Genomic DNA, 20856 nt, shown 5'->3' on the forward strand with positions numbered 1-20856 from the left:
GTCTTCCTCAATTTGTCGATTGTTAGCTCAGATATGAAATTCATAGCCAGCACATACCCAAATTGCAGGAGACGGATTATCTGTTTTTCAAACACCAACACAGTGTTACTTCCCATTACTGGTAAAATAGTAACTGGCATCTCGTATAAATTTGTCTGAATTTAAGCCGGGTTATATCGTTTTTCATTTCTGATTTTTTTTTTGTACAAAGTTTATATCTCAGTTGTTAAATATTATATATTATACATGTACGTGTAAACACATATATATAAACAAACTGAAAATAATACAGTAACACGAAATTTACTGTTTCTGTTGTTGTGACGCGCACCTTCTAAAATGTAAACGATGATATTGTTTTACAATATTTTGAGAGAAGTCAAAGTATCGCATTCCGTAAAAGATACTTTCAATATGTGCAAAAATGTAGCTTATGGCAAGCATTTAATTTATCAGACGCTGCCAAGCTAGCCGCCATTTTTTACCACCGTCACGTGATTGGTTTGGAGGTTGACAATATTCCTACGCGTAGGTTGTCTACTGTTTTAGATTTAGGGCATATCAGAATCGAAATAATTCATACCAAAATAGTGTTTTAACACTATACACTAGGAAATCCGTTCAGTAATAACAGAGATAGAGTGAAAGTGTATTAACATCGAACCCGACATTCCAAGTAAAAGGGGAAAGCATAATTCGTACAGTAATGGTGCCAGAGTTATGACCTTTAAGTCATATGATTAGTATGATGATGGGGAACAACTACTTTAAGTTTGAAGCAAACTCGTCAAATAATAACAGAGATAACGTGAAAATGCACTAAAACTTTAACAAAGGTGTTACAAACGCGAAAAGGACGCCGACGTTGGTTCGAGTATGACAGCTCTCCATAAACTTCGTCTAGGCGCGCTAAAAATGGTGCTATTTTCACCTGAAAAATTACTACCTGATGCTTTTGAACACCAGGCAGGTATTTTTGACAATTTCATCGTTCATTTATACAACATAGTCTTGTCTATTTGTGTTCACTTCGTTAGACACGGCGTAAATATAACCTGCCTCTCGCATTTGTCTCCCTGACTTGTTTCCATGCTGATAGATAAAAGCTACATGTACTGTAATTTAAAGTTTGGCAGTAGTTTCAAGCGTGAAGTATTTCAAATATTGCCTTAATAAATGTTCATTTGATTCTAAGACATGCGACGATATGAAGTTCTGAGAAGCTCGCTTCACTCGTCGTGCGGCCGATACTTTTTTCAGTGTTAGGCTACAAATTTGGTAACCTCGTTTACTATCAAGTGTGTTCATAAAAACATAAATCAGATATGCAACGTCCATAAATATATCAAGATTATCAAGATGGAAATAAAATTATCAAAAGTAAGAATTCCAAGGGAAGATGGAGAAAACGCTGATAAATAAAGCGTAAGATACCCGGTAGGGGCATTGCGGCCAAATGAAGCGTGAAGGAGAGTGGGAAATGCAGTGCTTACTCATTAATGTTTAAGAAAGAATCAGTTTTTTTCTCTTTACACTAAAACGCCCCATAGATTATTTGATGAATATAATGACTGGCCGAGGATTAACAGAATGTACAAGTCTGATTGTTTTATAACATCTATAAGTAATATTTAACATATTTTGCTGACTTTTGATATAATATGAAAGGTCAATGTCGAATACAAATAAGGCATTGAATGCAGGAGATAACACTGGAATTTGTGTCGGTATGTGGTTCACAATTGAATCGATTTCAGCCTGTTTTGCAAGTCACAACATTTTGATTAAACTATCAACATTCTACTCTATAAATAAGTGGACACCATGGAAATAGCATTCCATTGTTTTTGGAGTAGAGCCGTCAACTGCAATGAAATAACTAAATGGTTATGGCCATTTTACCATGTATATTCCCTGCTCTGTCATTGAAATAAACGACTAAATTGCACATTTTGCGACAGTCTTCACCAATAACATTAATCGTTTTATAAACAAAAAATCTTAAGCCTTGAGCACTTTAAGGTATGTGATGCATACGAAGTATAAAAAGTACATGCATACAAATAACCTATAGAAACATTTTTCTTTCGTTATCAATTTTATCATAGTGGACCCAGCGCCTTAATAAGGACTATATAGTTAGCTTGTAAAATTTTGATTTCTATAAACTCGTACTTTGACAGTATTCTCTGTTTAATTAAGGAAATAGGCATTTCTGTCTTAATCCAAATTTTAACCGAACGTCGTTACCAAAAACCAAAACCAGTTACGACAGCTCTCTAACTGATCAACATAAAAAAGTCTGAATAAAAAAAGTAGCATAGATTGTGTGCCAGTACAACTACAAAATGTCTGAAATCTTAGGTGAGATCTTATGTGACACAGGAAAAACTAGTGTCACGTGCTTGCAAACATTTAAAAATTTAATTATTCGATTCTATCAAATTTAAAAACGGGTCCATTAATCTCCAAATTATCGGCTAACCCGAACACGGTTGTCTCGTACAACATGTGATGCAGGAAGTATATGGCATCTGGTTTCACGTAGTGGTAAGATATCGCATACCTCGAACAACATTCTTTTCCCTGAAAAATATACAGACATAAACAAATAATTTAATCAGACTAAATGTCACAGGTACACAAATACATGCTGAATATTAATTTTATCTTTAAATAGCAGTATTTCATTAACGAATTACTCCCAAGTCCTCATTAAATTATAAAAAAGAAGGTCATGATGACCCTTTATCGCCCACCAGCGTTTCACAGCCCAAACAGGTATAACAAGAAACATTTCTGTTAAATTACTTTGAAAACTGACCTGCAGATTCAGAGCAGGAGATTTTCCAAGTTTCAAATAGAGCCTTAGATAAAACACTAGACCCGCCCAGGAGCCAGGTTTTCGTTTTTGGCGAATCAAGATGGATTTAAGAGTTTTAGCAGGAGGTCATCAAACAAACATTTTTTAGACATTACCTTAAAATCAGACCTGTCCTGCGGTTCAGAGAATATGACGTCAAAATATGTTTACATTTAAATAGTTTTAGTTCTGTTTGACAAATCTTAATAATATCAGCAGTCTTGGTAGGTGATCAGAAAGGAACGTTTCTGCTAAATTATTAAATATTTCGAAATCGAAATAACGGTTAAATAGCAGATGTCTTTTTAAATATTTTCAAGCTCTACAACGGACAGGAATAATTAGAACAGGAGGGTCATGATGACCCTGGATCGCTCACCAGAGTAATATGAGCTACATGTTTCAAATGTCAAACTGATGATTTTTAGAAAATAATTTTTGGAAGATTTTCTGATGTACAATCAAGTAACCCCTGGGGCGGGGCCAAGTTTACCCCGGGGGTCATGAATGGAACAAAGTTTGTAGAAGTATACTAGGCAATGTAACATATCAAATATCTAAGATCTAGGCCTTCTGGTTTATTTTTAGCAAATTTATGAAGATTTCCCTATATACAATCAAGTAACCACTGGGGCTGGGTCAATTTGACCCTGGGAGGTCAAGATTTGAACAGCTTTTGTAGAGGTCCACTAGGCAATGCTACATGTCTAATATCTAAGCTCTAGGCCTTCTAGTTTATTTTTAGAAAATTTTGAAGATTTTTCTATGTACAAATCAAGTAACCCCATGGGGCGGGGTCAATTTGACCCCGGGGGTCATGATTTGAATAAATTTTGTAGGAGTATACTAGGCAATGTAACATATCAAATATCTAAGATCTAGGCCTTCTGGTTTATTTTAGCAAATTTATGAAGATTTCCCTATATACAATCAAGTAACCCCTGGGGCTGGGTCAATTTGACCCTGGGAGGTCAAGATTTGAACAACTTTTGTAGAGGTCCACTAGGCAATGCTACATGTCAAATATCTAAGCTCTAGGCCTTCTGGTTTATTTTTAGAAAATTTTGAAGATTTTTCTATGTACAAATCAAGTAACCCCATGGGGCGGGGTAAATTTTGACCCCGGGGGTCATGATTTGAATAAATTTTGTAGAAGTCTACTAGGCAATGCTACATGTCAAATATCTAAGATCTAGGCCTTCTGGCTTATTTTTAGAAATTTTTTGAAGATTTTCCTATGTAAAATTAAGTGACCTCTGGGGCGGGGTTAATTTTGACCCCGGGGGTCGGGATGAAAATTTTTTGTACGGGGCGGGGTCAATTTTGATCCCGGGGGTCATGATTTGAACAAATTTTGTAGAGGTCCACTAGGCAATGCTACACGTGAAATGTCTAAACTGTAGGCCTTCTGGTTAATTTTTAGAACAATTTTGAAGATTATCCTATTTAAAATCAGGTGACCCCTGGGGCGGGGTCAATTTTGACCCCGGGGGTCATGATTTGAACAAATTTTGTAGAGGTCCACTAGGCAATGCTACATGTCAAATATCTAAGATCTAGGCCTTCTGGTTTATTTTTAGAAAAAATTTGAAGATTTTCCTATGTAAAATCAAGTGACCTCTGGGGCGGGGTTAATTTTGACCCCGGGGATCCGGATTGAAAATTTTTTGTAGAGGGCCACTAGGCAATGCTACACGTGAAATATCTAAGCTCTAGGCCTTCTGGTTTATTTTTAGAAATTTTACAAGTAACCCCATGGGGCGGGGTCAATTTGACCCCGGAGATCATGATTTGAATAATTTTTTTTATAGAAGTCTACTAGGCAATGCTACACGTCAAATATCTAAGATCTAGGCCTCTTGGTTTATTTTTAGAAAAATTTTGAAGATTTTCCTATGTAAAATCAAGTGACCCCTGGGGCGGGGTCAATTTTGACCCCGGGGGTCATGATTTGAATATATTTTGTAGAGGTTTACTAGGCAATGCTACATGTCAAGTATCTAAGCTCGAGGCCTTCTGGTTTATTTTTAGAAAAGTTTTGAAGATTTTCCTATGTAAAATCAAGTGACCCCTGGGGCTGGGTCAATTTTGACCCCGGGGTCATGATTTAAACAATTTTAGTAGAAGTCTACTAGGAAATGCTACATGTCAAATATCTAAGCTCTAGGGCTTCTGGTTTTTGAGAAGAAGATTTTTTAAGATTTTCCTATCTAAAATCAAGTGACCCCTAGGGCGTGGTCAATTTTGACCCCGGGGTCATGATTTGAACAAACTTGGTAGAGGTCCACTGGGCAATGCTTCACATCAAATATCTAATTTTTAACGTTTTTCCTTTCTGTTGCCATGGCAACCAGAGTTCTGCATGGAATTCAATTCTTTGAATAATTTTTGTAGAGCTTCACCCAAGGAACATTCCTGTGAAGTTTGGATGAAATTGGCCTAGCGGTTTATGAGGAGATGTCGTTTAAAGTAAAAGTTTACGGTCGACGGACAACGGACGCCGGACGCCGGACGGTGACTGATCAGAATAGCTCACCCTGAGTCTTTGGCTCTGGTGAGCTAAAAAACTGGTCTAAGGTCACCCTGAAACACTCGTTTAAAGTCATATTAATATCTGGCTGGCTGCTTCCGAAAAGAACATTTTTGGTTCCACTTCATACTGGAGAACATATATGACCACGCGCATAGCAGTCATATTTTCGACGGATCGCAGTGAATATACAGTCATCTGATGATTTGTGTGAAATTATATAAAAATCCGACTGGTGATTTCTGACAAGAAGACTTTTAAAGTTTCCACTCAATTTATATAGAGAAATGTGACCAAACTCCCGAGCGGGTACATTTTTATATGACTAGCAATAATTTGGACATTCACTGTACATGTTCACAGGGATTATTCGTGTTATATTAGTTTGAAATCACTCGCAGCCAATAATTTGAAAATGTTTGGTAGTTGGTCACTTTAGGAACAGTTCTGTTAAATTATTTAAAAAACAGACAAGTAGTTTAGAAGATGATATTGTTTGAAAAGTTTTCTATTCCTAGCTCTTGCAACCCTGTCTGCAGTGGAGTGGAAACGTCTTAATAGCTTTGAAAGGAGAGCAGCCAAAGAACATCCATGTCAAGTTTCATCAAATTCCGTTGCGTGGTTTCAGAGATGTCGTTTTGAAGACAAGTGTTGTCAGCGGATAACGGAGTTTTTGTTTGTCTTGCAAAAGATGAAAAGTGTAACTACAGCATAGTCTGAACAGGAGGTTTCTTGAGTGTGGAATGTTTGGTGGGCGGGTTTGATTGTAGAAAATCAATTAGTGAAATAAAATAAATATAAATACATGAGGGCTCATTTCAAGAAACTTCAGTAACCGAAACAATGGATGGGCGTTAGTAAAGTATGACGGGATACTAAGAAACAAAATCACGACACAAAAAGTAAAGGAAAAATACATATTTGCGTTTTGGTACTTTAGTGTGTAAAGTGGTAGGGACAGACAGATGGACGGACGCACATATGTGTGAACAGGGAAAAAGGCATACTTTTACCAAAATGCTAGCATGTGTGATGGAACCTATGCCATGCATTTAGTTTTATCATAAGAAATACGTTTGTGGAGAATTATTTTTCATATTACGCTGAAAATTGCGAAAACAATATTGTTGAAAAAAAAAAAAGAATTTGCTAAAAAATGGGGCAAAATATTCATCAAATCGATGGCAAAAGTCATGGGTCCAACCCCATTCAGTTGGTATTATCATAGGAAATAAATGTTAGAAGTTTCATATAGTTATTGGTAGTAATTACACGGACAAGAGCTTGCTGAAAAAGTTGTCTACATACGACGCCGAGAATATCCTAATGGCTTTCGTAACGACCAGCTTTAAATGTTTATAATGGACGAAGAATTAACAGACGCTGTATGATAGGCTCTTGGCAGTGAGTGATTACAACAGCTCACCTTGAGCGCGCTGTGCTCTGGTAAGATTAATTTGAAGATCTAGGCATTTTCAAACATATTGCAAATGACAAAAGACATCACCATACATTGTACGTCTCCCATTTTAAAAATGGTCAAACAGCATAAATATTATAAAAGTTTTCTTGCTGCCTTGCTACTGAACTGATTTCAACTATGAAGATGATCTGACGTGACCACACTTAGAAATGAAACTGCAAAGGTGTTCAACTTACGTTTCGTATAGGGTGTTTCGCCCAGCTATATATATACTGCGGTAAATTCCCGAAAAGGTGTCTTTCTAACGGATAAGCGTGGAACGTCTCTCTACCATGCAAATCAAGGGAAGTCCAAACAGGCACTCCCGCAGTCTCTAAACACCTTCCAGTCTCAATATCTTCAGAATTTTCCGGATCATCTTTACGTTTTTGGAGTTCACAGACTCCATTTTGGTATCCCCGTTCAACTAAATTACGTAGTCCACGGTTACTGATGACGTAACCAGCACCACCACTCATATAACCACTGTTTACAAACTTATTAAAATGAAATCCTAAATAACCGGGTTTATTGGCGTCATGGTGCCACAAAAGATATTTTAAATTTTCAACTATCACATACGTGTCGTCATCCGCTTTGAGCAGAAAATCAAAATCGTTTATATATTTTTGATAAACTTCCTCGTAAGCTTTTCTCATTTTAAAGACCAGTTTATGTCTGTCGTCTGGTACAGCAACATTTAGAAAGTCATGTCGCTTCTGTGTTGAGTATATGACATAAAAATGTTTATCACAGCGAGTTGCCCATGTTTTGTTCACTGCTGCCGCTTTAGTGTTCAAGTCTTTTTCCATGGTGAGTATTAAACATAATAGTCGCACCTTCTTCACGGCCGCAGCCATTTGCTTCTGTTTCATGGCATGTGACTCTGAAAATAGTAGACTTGTAACACAACAAAGCGTCTGCATTTGCTAAACATAAATCTCTAATAATGCTGAAGCAGACTATAATAAAACAAGAGGCCCTAATTTAGGCCTAAATCGCTCACCTGAGGAGGTCGGCGACCTTTAGACCTTGCCTCTGAGCAACATCATTTCTGTAGTTCATTTTAAATGTTATCTAAAGTTTTACCTATCTTTTGCTGCGGAAGCTCCTGAACGGGTCCAGGCATACGAACAAAAAAAAATGTCGTCTGAAAATATTACAAATTCTTCCAAAACGCATATGAGCCGGGAATTCTGCTTTCAATATTTAAGCGAGCAAATTACACATTTTATTTTTAACTATATGATGGAAAAAGGGTGACTTTACAACTGTTATAAGTGTCTTCATATATTGTGTCTAGCAAGTGTTGTTGTTACAATGTTTTTCGAAAAGTTCATGTTATAAATACTAGTTTTTGAACAAAATTATATATGGGGTACCAACTTAGTTAGATAAGCACATAACTGACCCGTTGCGTTGTACATAACTTTATTCCACTGCTCACGGTCCATGTAGTCTGTCTTCAAGTGATTTCCTGCTTTATATAAAATTGTTAGGCTTTAAGTTTCAGGGATACATTTTACGCAGTTGCGCAGAATGGAAAAATTTGTTAAAACATTCACAAAAACTTGTTGTTCTCATAGAATTTACTTAGCAATATTGAAATCGGTAAATCAGCGAGATGGCAGTGGCACTGATCGTAGACATTTTGACTAGACCCATGAAGTCACGATTGCTTTGTATGGGGGAACGGCGGAAACAACAGAAAATACATTGTTTACTTACGAAATCAATTGTGTTAGGCTAATCAGACAATCAACACTTACAACAATGAAAAACTGATCTATTTATGTATAGAAGATAAATGCTACCAGCTGTGTGAGCTGTAATTTGTATAAATGAATTAATTCACCCATTTTAATTTGACCAATTGCAACGCTTTCGCCGGAAATTATAAATTCGAATCCTGCATTTGAATATTGCTCAAATATGGTGGCCTATTTCTGCCAACCACATATCCACTTATTTATGTAGACAGTTTTCTGTAAAAATGTCACATATCCAGATGGCAAAATTGCGTGTTATCCAGATAATTAAGTTAACAGGACAAAACTGCCTGTTAGTGCCCACTTCTGCCATCCACATATTCACATAAATAAGTGGTTACTGTGAAAGTTTTCATGTTATCCAGTTAATATTCGTAATCAAATTGGCGATTAACAGTTAGACTTTTCGTCCCCTATACGAAATTGTCACGGTATAGAATATTGAAACAGGGAGAAAATGTATAGGCGGCCGGGTAGCTCAGTCGGTAGAGCATTTGGACGGTATTCCGAGGCCCCTGGTTCGAGTCCCGGTCTGGCTGCAAATTTTTCTCATCCTGTGACATTTGGCGCCCAACGTGGGCCCGTGACGGCTGTTCTCGCACCCCGCTGCGAATGGCTTGATAAGACGCCTTTAGAGGAAGAAAAAAGTTTGGTATGACTGGTTAGTCTCGACACCTGTAATTGCTTGATTTATAAAGTACCCGTTGAAGTTCGAGGACGAATTTCAAAATGGTGGGGAAATATGCCACGGTATAGAACTTGAATACTGAAACAGGGAGAAAATGTGTTGGCGGTCGGATAGATTAACGGAACGGTATTACGAGGCCCCGTGTTCGAGTCTTGGTTTGACTTCACATTTCTCTCACCCTGTGACAGAATGAAAGAGTGTATATGTGCCTTATCACCTACCACCACCCCTAATGGTTTGTGCCTATAGATATGATTTTGAATTATAAATTTGCATAATTGTTATGCCCCTTTATGTATTTTCATTTATTCCGTAATGATAGCGGACGATAACGGGATATTGCCAATCATAACTGACTAACTGACATAGTTAACGTAAGTGAATATATGGATGGTAGTGGTGGGCACTAACAGGAAGTTTTGTCCTGTTAATATACTTAAGTGGATAACAAGCAGTTTTGTCACTTGCCAGATAATAACTGAATAAGTGACATTTTTACGAAAATTTTCGAGATAAATAAGTGGATATGTGGTTGGCAGAAATATGCCACCATAGAATTACAAATAAAGAATTAATCGGCTTTTCCGATAATTTTTCGTTATCATTTTCTACTTATTATGGTGGCATACATATCCACTTATTTATGTAAACAGTTTTCTCTAAAACTGACACATATCCAGTTATTATCTGGCAAGTGGCAAAATTGCATGTTATCCAGATAATTATGTTAACAGGATAAAACTGCCTGTTAGTGCCCACTTCTGCCACCCACATATTCACATAAATAAGTGGTTATAGTGAAAGTTTTCTTGATATCCAGTTAATATTCGTACCAAATTTGGAGATTAACAGTAAGACTTTTCGTCCCCTATACGGTATACGGAATGAATGCGTGGATGTCCCTTTATGTCATTTCATTCATTCCGTAAAATTACGGGATATTGCCAATCATAATTAAGTGTCAAAAAATTGCGATACCTAGTTAACATAAGTGAATATGTGGATGACAGTTATGGGCACTAACAGGAAGTTTTGTCTTGTTAAGATACTTATGTGGATAACACGCAGTTTTATCACTTGCCAGATAATAACTGAATAAGTGACATTTTTACGAACATTTTCGAGATAAATAAGTAGATATGTGGTTGGCAGAAATATGCCACCATATAATTCAGGCTTTTCTTTATAGCCAATACGATTCAAAAGTAGTACAACTATTTTGTCATGGATGATGGTTTCACTACCCGGTACCCCTTTTCTAAATGAAAACATAAACTTGTTATAGTTGCAAATAAAGTGCTTGAGTAGTAATTGTTCATTGGATTATTTCTCGGCCCAATCAGTTTTGTTCGTAAAAACATGTAAGGCACAAACAGTAATGGTGCAAGGGTAGCTTTGACGTAGCCCGCACGTTACATTTTGGGATCAAAGCCGACTGTTCCGAGTGACATTTTCAGACTATGAATGCCTTCGCTATCTGATAGTTTCATAATACATGTGCATTTGTAAACACTTAAATAACCAGGGTTCCCAGTTTAGAATGAAGGCGTCATCGGCGAGGTATATAGCAACAAGTGGAGGTAGGTATGGGAGGGAGGGCACCCCCTTGAGTAAGGGGGAGGGGGCGTTTCCCCTTGTAATTTTTGAAATATAGGTATAAAATGTAGGCCTTTTATATATATTTTTAGATAGGGGGGAGGGTGGGGGCTACCTGGAAATTTTTAAATGTAGGTACGAACTGGTGAGCTCGGGTTCATTTTTTTGTCTAAATTTTGAGAAAATATTATTGCTTTGGCAAAATTGTAGGGTGCAACTTTGATGAGTTTATGTCACTTCTCAGCCGATTTGGGGGAGGGGATGGGTTCGGGTCCGACCCCGGTTCCGGGTCTGAACCCTCCTATTTTCGAAATAAATTATATCAATAAAAGTTATACCAATAAAAGTATTACAATTTGAAACCGGTAATAGCTGCACCACGGACAACTCCATCCACTTTTTGGTAACAGAGCTATAAAGGTTTAGCAGCCGTGTCCTTACTTTCGTTAAAGCATGACATTTTGTTGTATTTCAAATAAGCTTATGCAAATTTCGCACACGAAAACAGAGAGAGAAAAACGGATATAACAAACAGGCTCATCATCAATCAATTATCTTGACACAGTAGTAACGCCTTATATATTGTGTAAATGTTTATACCTTTCCCAATGTGTCCGTATGCCGCATACAACAACAATATCATTAGAGCGGAAACAAAACTCAATACAGTCTTCGAGTGAACCTGGCATCTCCCAGCCCGTACTGCAGAGTCAGTCATCCCGTACCGAGGTAAACAAGTCCATAAATAAACACAGTTGATTGTTTATGACAGTAATCCTCTCGTGTGTCCCAGTTCTTGAAGTTTGACAGGTGTCATGTCCGTGTGTATATGCGGACTGAGGTAAAAGCGTTCGCTGCTTTGCCCCTGGAAAAAAATAGATGTATCTGGTTAGCTCTTAAAGCCAATTTTCACTTTATACTTTATGTTGCTCTTCAATAAGTATGTACTGATGATTCTTTCAAACCAAGCAGGTTTAACGGTTGCTATGTATGTAAATTTAAATTTTACTTTTTATATATTGTTTTTATATTTTCAAGCTAAATCAATTTGACTGTTAAAGTTTCATATTTACTTATTTCATTCTAAGTTTCTTTTTTTTTAATCTGACTCATTGAAAGTTGTTATATACATGTCATTCACCATTATGCTTTACTTTATTTTTTTTAATTTGATGACTCATTGTTTACTGTAAAGCCTTTCCTAGCTTTTAGACATCGTGTATGTCAGTAAGTTATTTATATTTCTTTGTTTTCAAGAAGGTTCCATCACAAATACTGATAACAGCGCGGGGTGTATTTTTGGTTATCATGACAAAATATACATGTGCGCAAAATATGCGTAGGCGCAATTGTGATTTGTACAAGTTCCTGCTAGGTGTAAAAAATATACCCTAAAGATTTTGTTCTAGGTACGTTTGGTTTCAAATGGCGAAATATTTACGCATGTGTATAGGCATACAGACACTAAATAGAAAAATGGCGCGAAAAAATATGGTATCGCATAATGGCGGATACAAATAGTTCTCAGGGTTTTTTTTGCTCTGTAGAGCTATTTTCCTTATTTTCTTTGCAATTTTTTTTGCTAAAATCACATGACAGATCTATGCTTGACATGTAGGTAGCATTTTCATAACGAAATAACAACATGACAAAATTTTTCATGGAAACTTAGATCATACACCACCAGTGTTATTTGGGGTCTCATTTTTTAGCTGATTTTGCAGTTTGTGTGTTTGACTGAAATTTTTCTGGCATCAAACATGACACCCACTTTTCTTTTGATTGTTATTTAGCATTGACAAAACTCTTCAAGAAAATGTAGGTTACAGACATTTAAAATGGGTCCTGATGTGTGCTGCGGCCAATGGAAATAGGTCAATTTTATATAGAATAAAGAACAATAACTATTTAGTGTGTTATAACCTATATAGCGTTTTACACGAATAAGATAACATGTTAAGGTACACGAACAGATTCATGTTAGCTAGATAAAATTATCGGCTTATTATCTAAAATGCAAATATGCCCAGAGTATTCCCATTGTTAACGCGAATCTTAACTTATCTAGTTAATGTCTGGTGGATATGATAACTTATCTGCACTCTTTACTTCCTGCGATAATGCATGAAAATATCTTACTGGAGATTAACTAGATAACCAGATAATTTTATCGATATATATAGTAGTCGCAACTTGACCGCGATGGTTGACCTTCGGCTGATTATTCATGTCGATTATTTCGGGGCCATGTATATTTATATGGAATTAGTTTGTTTACAGAGCATTATCAAAGTATGTATACTTACATGTGATCAGTTAAAACTTTCCAATACACTGATTTATAATTTCACAAATTTAAAATTCCACTTTCTCATGCAGCTCGTGTTTTACGTACACTCCTTTTCAATAATAGGTTGTGCCTCATTATGTATTGTAATAGAAAGGTCAACCATCGGGGTCAAGTTGCGTCTACTAGTAGTCGCAACTTGACCGCGATGGTTGACCTTAGGCTGATTATTCATATCGATTATTTCATTATAGTAATCAAGGGTGCTTAGGGTAGCCGTGTATATTTATATTGAATTAGTTTGTATACATTGCAGTATCAAAGTATATATACTTACATGTGATCAGTTAAAACTTTCCAATACACTAATTCATATTTACATAAATTTATATTTCCTTTTTCTCGTGCAGCTCGTGTTTTACGTACGCTTCTTTTCAATAATAGGTTGTGCCTCATTATGTATTATAATGCAAAGGTCAACCATCGGGATCAAGTTGCGTCCACATTTTTTTTTTTTTTACTCATTGATATGCTATATGATATAAAGCCTCTTATAATTCTATTTCAAGACTGGCCAATACTATGTTCTATATGTTTTTAAAATCTATGTGTGTATATTTGTAATGTATTGGATGAGACTGAAATAAACGAATAAAGCATGAAAAACAATTGCATTCAACGATGTCAAACATCAGATATGGGATTTAACACATTGTATTTTATGTTCATAACAAAAAAAGTGACAGCCATATTCATGATATTGTACCTTTAACAGGTTATCTTACACCATAAACGCTAACAACAAAGAAAGGATCGGCCATGCATATCTTAGACCTTAGTAAGTATTTTCACCGAAGACAGATTGTCAAATTGTTCATAATAATCGTTCAGTTTCTTGTTCAAAATAACCACAAATATAGAAACAGTTCAAACCTCATTTATAATGTCCTTGTTTTTTCATGTTCATTGTGTGGAATGTATAACAACAGAATGTAGAGTTGACATGTATTCTTCCTGTAACACTTGAGTTGACGATCAGGATGCGCATTATATCTATTTTGAGTCATGTAATTATAACTATGATAGGTTTTCTTGTCTGTACATCTGTTGTGTTTTTTCCTCACTATATTTCGACGACATATAGTACCCTATATGTTATCACATATCTACGTTTCGGGAGCCTAAGTCAGTAACATATATCATGCCTACGAAAAAATTCGTGTTTATGTGCAAACCACATGTTGTTTTTTTCTGTGCATTTTTGTATGTATGCATGTATAACCTTTTTAACCTGTTGCTGCCAAATAAGTATGTATCATCTATACATTTGCCCTTATACTATACCATTTGTGCTGTCACATTGTACCTTTAACTCTTATCTTGTGTCTCTTACCATGTTACGTACGAGCGGTGATAAGTATGAAAGCAAAAATTAGACAACATTATCAATAACGTTGAAACAAGAAGTTTTGTTTGTAAAATACATTTTACTATCGTATTTGAGAGATTATTTACCACCAAATTATCATAACATATCTGTAGCAGTGTGCAAAAGAATGTACTCACAAAGGTTATTAAAATCCAGTGGATTAATTGACAGTTTTAATGCAATACATCCGCGTCAGAACAACACAATGAATTTTCCTACCATTCATATGATGTTTACTTTTTCTTGCTTTACCAATATTAGGCCAAGTAAAATAGTTTATTATATAACATCTCAGCGCCTGCAAAACAACCCCAGATTAATTTCAATTAACTTGATATATGTAGTATAGTCCACTTATAAAAAGAGCTGCCACAGTCTAAAAAAAAACATCAGGAGGCATAATTGTCTTGCTTTTCTAAATAAAATTTTCACGATGTTTTTCTTTTCGTAGAGGAGGGGATGGGGCGGGGACGTCTTTTGAATGCAAAATATCCACCCATATAAACTTTTATCTAATGACACTTATAATAATAGGAAATCCAAGAGTTTTACAACTAACAATTACAGCCTGGTGTAGAATCAATATTTACTTAAACTGTCCTTATCACTTCCTACACTCTATTGACCTTGACTAAGATAGCTACAAACATAGACACCACACCTCTCTTCATTACTAAGTATCTAGAAAGTGTTTATGATAAAAAAAGTACACACATTTAAAACGATCCGTCAACAAATAATGATAATGTCATGTACGGCCACAAACACTATCATTTCCGTGCGCTTAAACTCGCTCACTACTTTCTATCCAATATCTCACTTATTAGTGAAATTAACTCCTCCACAGAAACAACCTCTGCACAACAAAGGTTTCATTGTAAAACGCGAGATATACAGACATGCTGGGATATATTCTGTATTGAGTAATTTGCCTTTGTACACATGAAATAGCTATGATTGAATGTTTAAATAAGAAGTGATTTGACCCAAATTACAGTCGCTTAGTAAAATACTTCTTTAAGCAAAAATGGTAAACAAATAATGCTTTTAATGTTCATGTACATATATCATATAATTGATACCTAACGACAAATGAGTCCCAAGGGGCAAAGCCAGCCAAAACTGGATGTTGATCAAGATAAATTAGTAGGGGTCAGGGGCATGCTCCAATGAAAAAAAAATGATTTGCAGAACAGCTCTGGTGCATTGGAGATATACTCTCCCCACTTTGAATTTTTTTTATAGAATAAAGTTCACCAATATATTTGAATACTAATTTCTTTGGTGATAACTGTCTAGATCTAATGCAATGTACAAGCAGTCTGATGGGTGGAGAAAAAGCAAAATATCTTGTATAACTAGAAGACAGTGGGTCTGTTTTCTGCTCTCTCTTGGACTTCAACTTAATATAATACCACTGATACCAGATTTGCGAGCGCAGTGACTAGAAAAGTTCTCTTAAAATGCCCCGAGATCTGAACCTTGGCTTTATAATGTATGTTTGTAGACTTTTTAGGAACAATGGTGCGTTGGGTGCACCCCTTACTCAGAAAGTGTATACCAGGGTGTTGGAGGGTGGGAGAGACTGTTCGAGGGGAAACCACTTCCTGCAATATTTTGTTACTTTAAACACTAAATCCTGCATTTTGTTGAGTTTTAAGAGAAAGTATTTTGTCATTAACTGAAGTTTTACAAGTGTTTTATGTTTTTACTTCAAGAAAAGTTTATATTTTAAATGAAATCTTTATCATAAAGCGTTAAAAATTATCAATATTGTTACGCACATTCTTTGGTCTATGTGTTTGAGAACTGTTCTCAATAGAATCTTATTTGGAGAAGGTGTTGTAATATTTCTGTATAGGAGGGTATTGGGGTTCTCCCGCATAAAATGTTGCACTTTGTGTATGCCAAATTCTGAATTCTTAGAGAATTTCAACATTGAAAATTATGGTTGTCGATTACTTTAGTTTTAGTTATATAATGTCAACTAGATTGGAAATAAAGGAATTTTGAGTATAAATCCTTATTAGGATGAAATATCCTTGTACTCTGTAGATGATTTTGAATAATTCAAAAACCAAATGCTGACTTCTAGCGAGCTTTTCAGATAAAATTATCAGTATGGTCTTATATAATAAGAAAGACGTGTGTGTGTGTGTGTGTGTGTGTGTGTGTGTGTGTGTGTGTGTGTGTGCGTGAGAGTGTGTGTGTGTGAGAGTGTGTGTGTGTGTATATATATATTGTATACTAAAATGTTTACAAGATGGTGCCCCCTTCCCCCACCTCCCTCCTCTTACGCCTATGTTTACAAGATGGTGCTCCCTTCCCCCACCTCCCTGCTCTTACGCCTATGTTTACAAGATGGTGCCCACTTCCCCCACCTCTCTCCTCTTACGCTTATGTTTACAAGATGGTGCCCCCTTCCCCCACCTCCCTCCTCTTACGGTGCCGCCTTCCCCCACCTCCCTCCTCTTACGCCTATGTTTTCAAGATGGTGCTACCTTCCCCCACCTCCCTCCTCTAACGCCTATGTTTACAAGATGGTACCCCCTTCCCCTACCTCCCTCCTCTTACGCCTATGTTTACAAGTTGGTGCTCCCTTCCCCCACCTCCCTCCTCTTACGTCTATGTTTACAAGATGGTACCCCCTTCTCCCACCTCCCTCCTCTTACGCCTATGTTTACAAGATGGTGCTCCCTTTCTCCACCTCCCTCCTCTTACGCCTATGTTTACAAGATGGTGCTCCCTTCCCCCATCTCCCTGCTCTTACGCCTATGTTTACAAGATGGTGCTCCCTTCCCCCACCTCCCAGCTCTTACGCCTACGTTTACAAGATGGTGCTCCCTTTCCCCACCTCCCTCCTCTTACGCCTATGTTTACATGTTCATGTACTGAAATTATTAGTATAACATAATGCAGACAAAATTACACCACACAGCTTTAATACTTTTAAATCAATCTCGCCCCCGTCATCATATTTATACGCTGACTGAAACGCTGCTCTTCCTTAATAATGAAGAAAAAATGTTATGATATATATACTAACCTTTTTATATAATTATAAAACCTTAAATCTAAACGAAATTTCATAGCAAAGAATATGGAAAAAAATTAATCTGATTTGGAAACATTTTTTTCCAGTGTTTGGGAGTATTTCAGTATGTGATTTCAGTATGTAGAAGCCAGAATATATTTTCAAGCAAAACCAAAGAAAAAAATCCCAAAAATAGAAGTTTTGATCTATTCTGTTCTGTTTGAAATTTATTTCTGATGTAACGTAATAAAACAATTATTTAATGGTTTTCCAGCTATAAAAGTGTATGATAAAAGGCGCATTAGAAGATACTGACCATAGCCTTTCTAATACAGATGAATTAAAAAAATGAGTTGCGGTAGTCTTGTGGTTAAGGTGTCGGCCGCTCAACTCGAGGGTCGAGGGTTCGAGTTCCACAAGGGTCTCGACCTCGACTTCTCATATGACATCAGTGCTGGTTTTTCCAGGAAGCGCACTCAGAGTGGTTAAAATAAGCTTGAAACTTTTATCACAATTTAGTATAATACTAAACCAATAGATGAATTAAACACATAGCATACCTTTTACGGAGAACATCAAATAGATTTCGATGAGTGAAACAAGAATGCAATGTTATCCAATTAACATTCGTATTATATCATATTCCGACTAAATCCTTGTATCAAGATAGGAAAAAGCAGTGTGAGTATTTTTATGTGATAACTCGTTATAAAATTGTCATATCCGTGGTTATTTTAAGCCAATATGACGTATAGATTAGTGCACTAACTTGACAAAAGCTGACCTGGCGTGTTATCTATTGAGCTGGTGATAAACCATACTGTTCAAACAAAGCTATGGAATGCCTTTACTGACAAAATATTATAATGTTACTTTATAATGGTCACTTTTCTGTTACCCCAAATAAATATATATTACCAGCTACCGTAAATATCACAGTTTTTACTGTTTCATTTGGATTAAGACAGTTTTAATACCTCATGGATTAAAACGTGCCATTCCTGCAAGCTTGTCATCTTCTTACACGCTACGGTAAAGTTTTTATAAAAGCTCGTCATTCTGTAACATGTACCGGTACAGTCTGTACAGTTTTCTACAAGCTCGTCATCATCTAAGGTATCGGTACAGTTTTCTACAAGCTCGTCATCCTCTAACATGTATCGGTACAGTTTTCTACAAGCTCGCCATCTTCTTACATATGTACCGATACAGTTTTCTACAAGCTCGCCATTCTCTAACTCTAACATTTACCTGTAAAGTTTCCTACAAGTTTGTCATTTTCTAACATGTACAAGCTCGCCATCTTCTAACATGTACCGGTAAGTTTTCTACAAGCTCGTCATCTTCTTACATATGTACCGATACAGTTTTCTACAAGCTCGTCATTCTCTAACTCTAACATTTACCTGTAAAGTTTTCTACAAGCTCGTCATCTTCTAACATGTACAAGCTCGCCATCTTCTAACATGTATCGGTAAAGTTTTCTACAAGCTCGTCATCTTCTATAACATGTACAAGCTCGCCATCTTCTAACATGTACCGGTAAAGTTTTATACAAGCTCGTCATCTTCTTACATGTACAAGCTCGTCATCTTCTAACATGTATCGGTACAGTTTTCTACAAGCTCGTCATCTGTTAACATGTATCGGTACAGTTTTCTACAAGCTCGTCATCTTCTAACATGTATCGGTACAGTTTTCTACAAGCTCGTCATCTGTTAACATGTATCGGTACAGTTTTCTACAAGCTCGTCATCTTCTTACATGTACAAGCTCGTCATCGTCTAACATGTATCGGTACAGTTTTCTACAAGCTCGTCATCTTCTAACATGTATCGGTACAGTTTTCTACAAGCTCGTCATCTTCTAACATGTATCGGTACAGTTTTCTACAAGCTCGTCATCTTCTAACATGTATCGGTACAGTTTTCTACAAGCTCGTCATCTGTTAACATGTATCGGTACAGTTTTCTACAAGCAAGTCATCTTCTTACATGTACAAGCTCGTCATCTTCTAACATGTATCGGTACAGTTTTCTACAAGCTCATCATCTTCTAACATATACAAGCTCGCCATCTTCTAACAAGTACCGGTACAGTTTTCTACAAGCTCGTCATCTTCTAACATGTATCGGTACAGTTTTCTACAAGCTCGCCATCTTCTAACATGTACCGGTAAAGTTTTCTACAAGCTCGTCATCCTCTAACATGTACCGGTACAGTTTTCTACAAGCTCGTCATCTTCTTACATATGTACCGATACAGTTTTCTACAAGCTCGTCATTCTCTAACTCTAACATTTACCTGAAAGTTTTCTACAAGCTTGTCATTTTCTAACATGTACAAGCTCGCCATCTTCTAACATGTACCGATAAGTTTTCTACAAGCTCGTCATCTTCTTACATATGTAACGATACAGTTTTCTACAAGCTCGTCATTCTCTAACTCTAACATTTACCTGTAAAGTTTTCTACAAGCTCGTCATCTTACATGTACAAGCTCGTAATCTTCTAACATGTATCGGTACAGTTTTCTACAAGCTCGTCATCTTCTAACATGTATCGGTACAGTTTTCAACAAGCTCGTCATCTTCTAGCATGTATCGGTGCAGTTTTCTACAAGCTCGTCATCTTCTAACATGTATCGGTAAAATCTAGAGGCTCGTTACCTTTCAACATATATCGGTGAAGCTTGCCACCTTCTAATATATACCGGAAAAGCTTTCTTGAAACTCATCATCTTCTAAAGTATATGGGTAAAGCTTTCTAGAAGCTCGTCATGTAACCAAGTTTTACCAAGTTTTATTTGTATTTACCAGAATGCATATTACATATAAACATACGAATAAATTCCAGTTATGATATAAGACAACTAATTTAAAAAAAAAAGAAGAACTATTTATATCATGATCTAAACCGACGAGGCGTTAATTCCAAAAACAACAACTAACAAGACGCTTATGGTAGAAGAAGCCAGATTTTGTAATTTCCAAAGAGCGGCTTCATTTAGATCCAGCTGAAATTGTCTACAACACAGATCTAAAGAAAAAGAGCAGGTATATTATGAATATAATTATACAAGATATTTTGTTAGAGTTCTAAAATTCGTGAACTGACCTGCCGTAAAAGAGACTGTAGACCAACTTATAATGAATACTCGGTCCACGAAAATATTAGCACGACCATATTTGTTTTTACA

At 36.4% G+C, this 20856-nt stretch overlaps 1 protein-coding gene across 5 annotated transcripts; it reads right to left on the reverse strand.

Moving 5' to 3' along the window:
* Positions 1-1604: 1604 nt before the first annotated feature.
* LOC123540338 (glycoprotein-N-acetylgalactosamine 3-beta-galactosyltransferase 1-like) lies at positions 1605-18403 on the reverse strand. Of its 5 annotated transcripts, none has more exons than XM_045325285.2 (5): positions 18219-18403; positions 11509-11773; positions 8267-8335; positions 7053-7741; positions 1605-2586 (listed from the first exon to the last, which is right to left on the reverse strand). In XM_045325285.2, the coding sequence occupies exons 2-5, from the start codon at positions 11624-11626 to the stop codon at positions 2428-2430; spliced, it is 1035 nt and encodes a 344-aa protein (XP_045181220.2). In that variant the 5' UTR covers positions 11627-11773; positions 18219-18403; the 3' UTR covers positions 1605-2427. The 5 variants fall into 5 exon arrangements, with proteins under 5 accessions (XP_045181220.2, XP_045181223.2, XP_045181219.2 ...); XM_045325288.2 differs by lacking the exon at positions 18219-18403 and adding an exon at positions 14762-14939 and having other exon boundaries at positions 8267-8332; XM_045325284.2 differs by lacking the exon at positions 18219-18403 and adding an exon at positions 14762-14936.
* Between the last annotated feature and the right edge of the window lie 2453 nt (positions 18404-20856).

This window comes from Mercenaria mercenaria, chromosome 16 (assembly GCF_021730395.1).
Source record: "Mercenaria mercenaria strain notata chromosome 16, MADL_Memer_1, whole genome shotgun sequence".
NCBI classification, from domain to species: Eukaryota; Metazoa; Mollusca; class Bivalvia; order Venerida; family Veneridae; genus Mercenaria; species Mercenaria mercenaria.

Excerpts from the sequence above, each read along its gene's own strand:
- LOC123540338 (XM_045325285.2), bottom strand. The coding sequence starts at position 11,626 with ATGACTGACTCTGCAGTACGGGCTGGGAGATGCCAGGTTCACTCGAAG. Across the intron at positions 8,336-11,508 it reads ATACGGACACATTGGGAAAG|CAGGAAATCACTTGAAGACA; the intron begins GTATAAACATTT and ends TTTTATATAAAG. Across the intron at positions 2,587-7,052 it reads CGAAACACCCTATACGAAAC|GGAAAAGAATGTTGTTCGAG; the intron begins GTAAGTTGAACA and ends TATATTTTTCAG.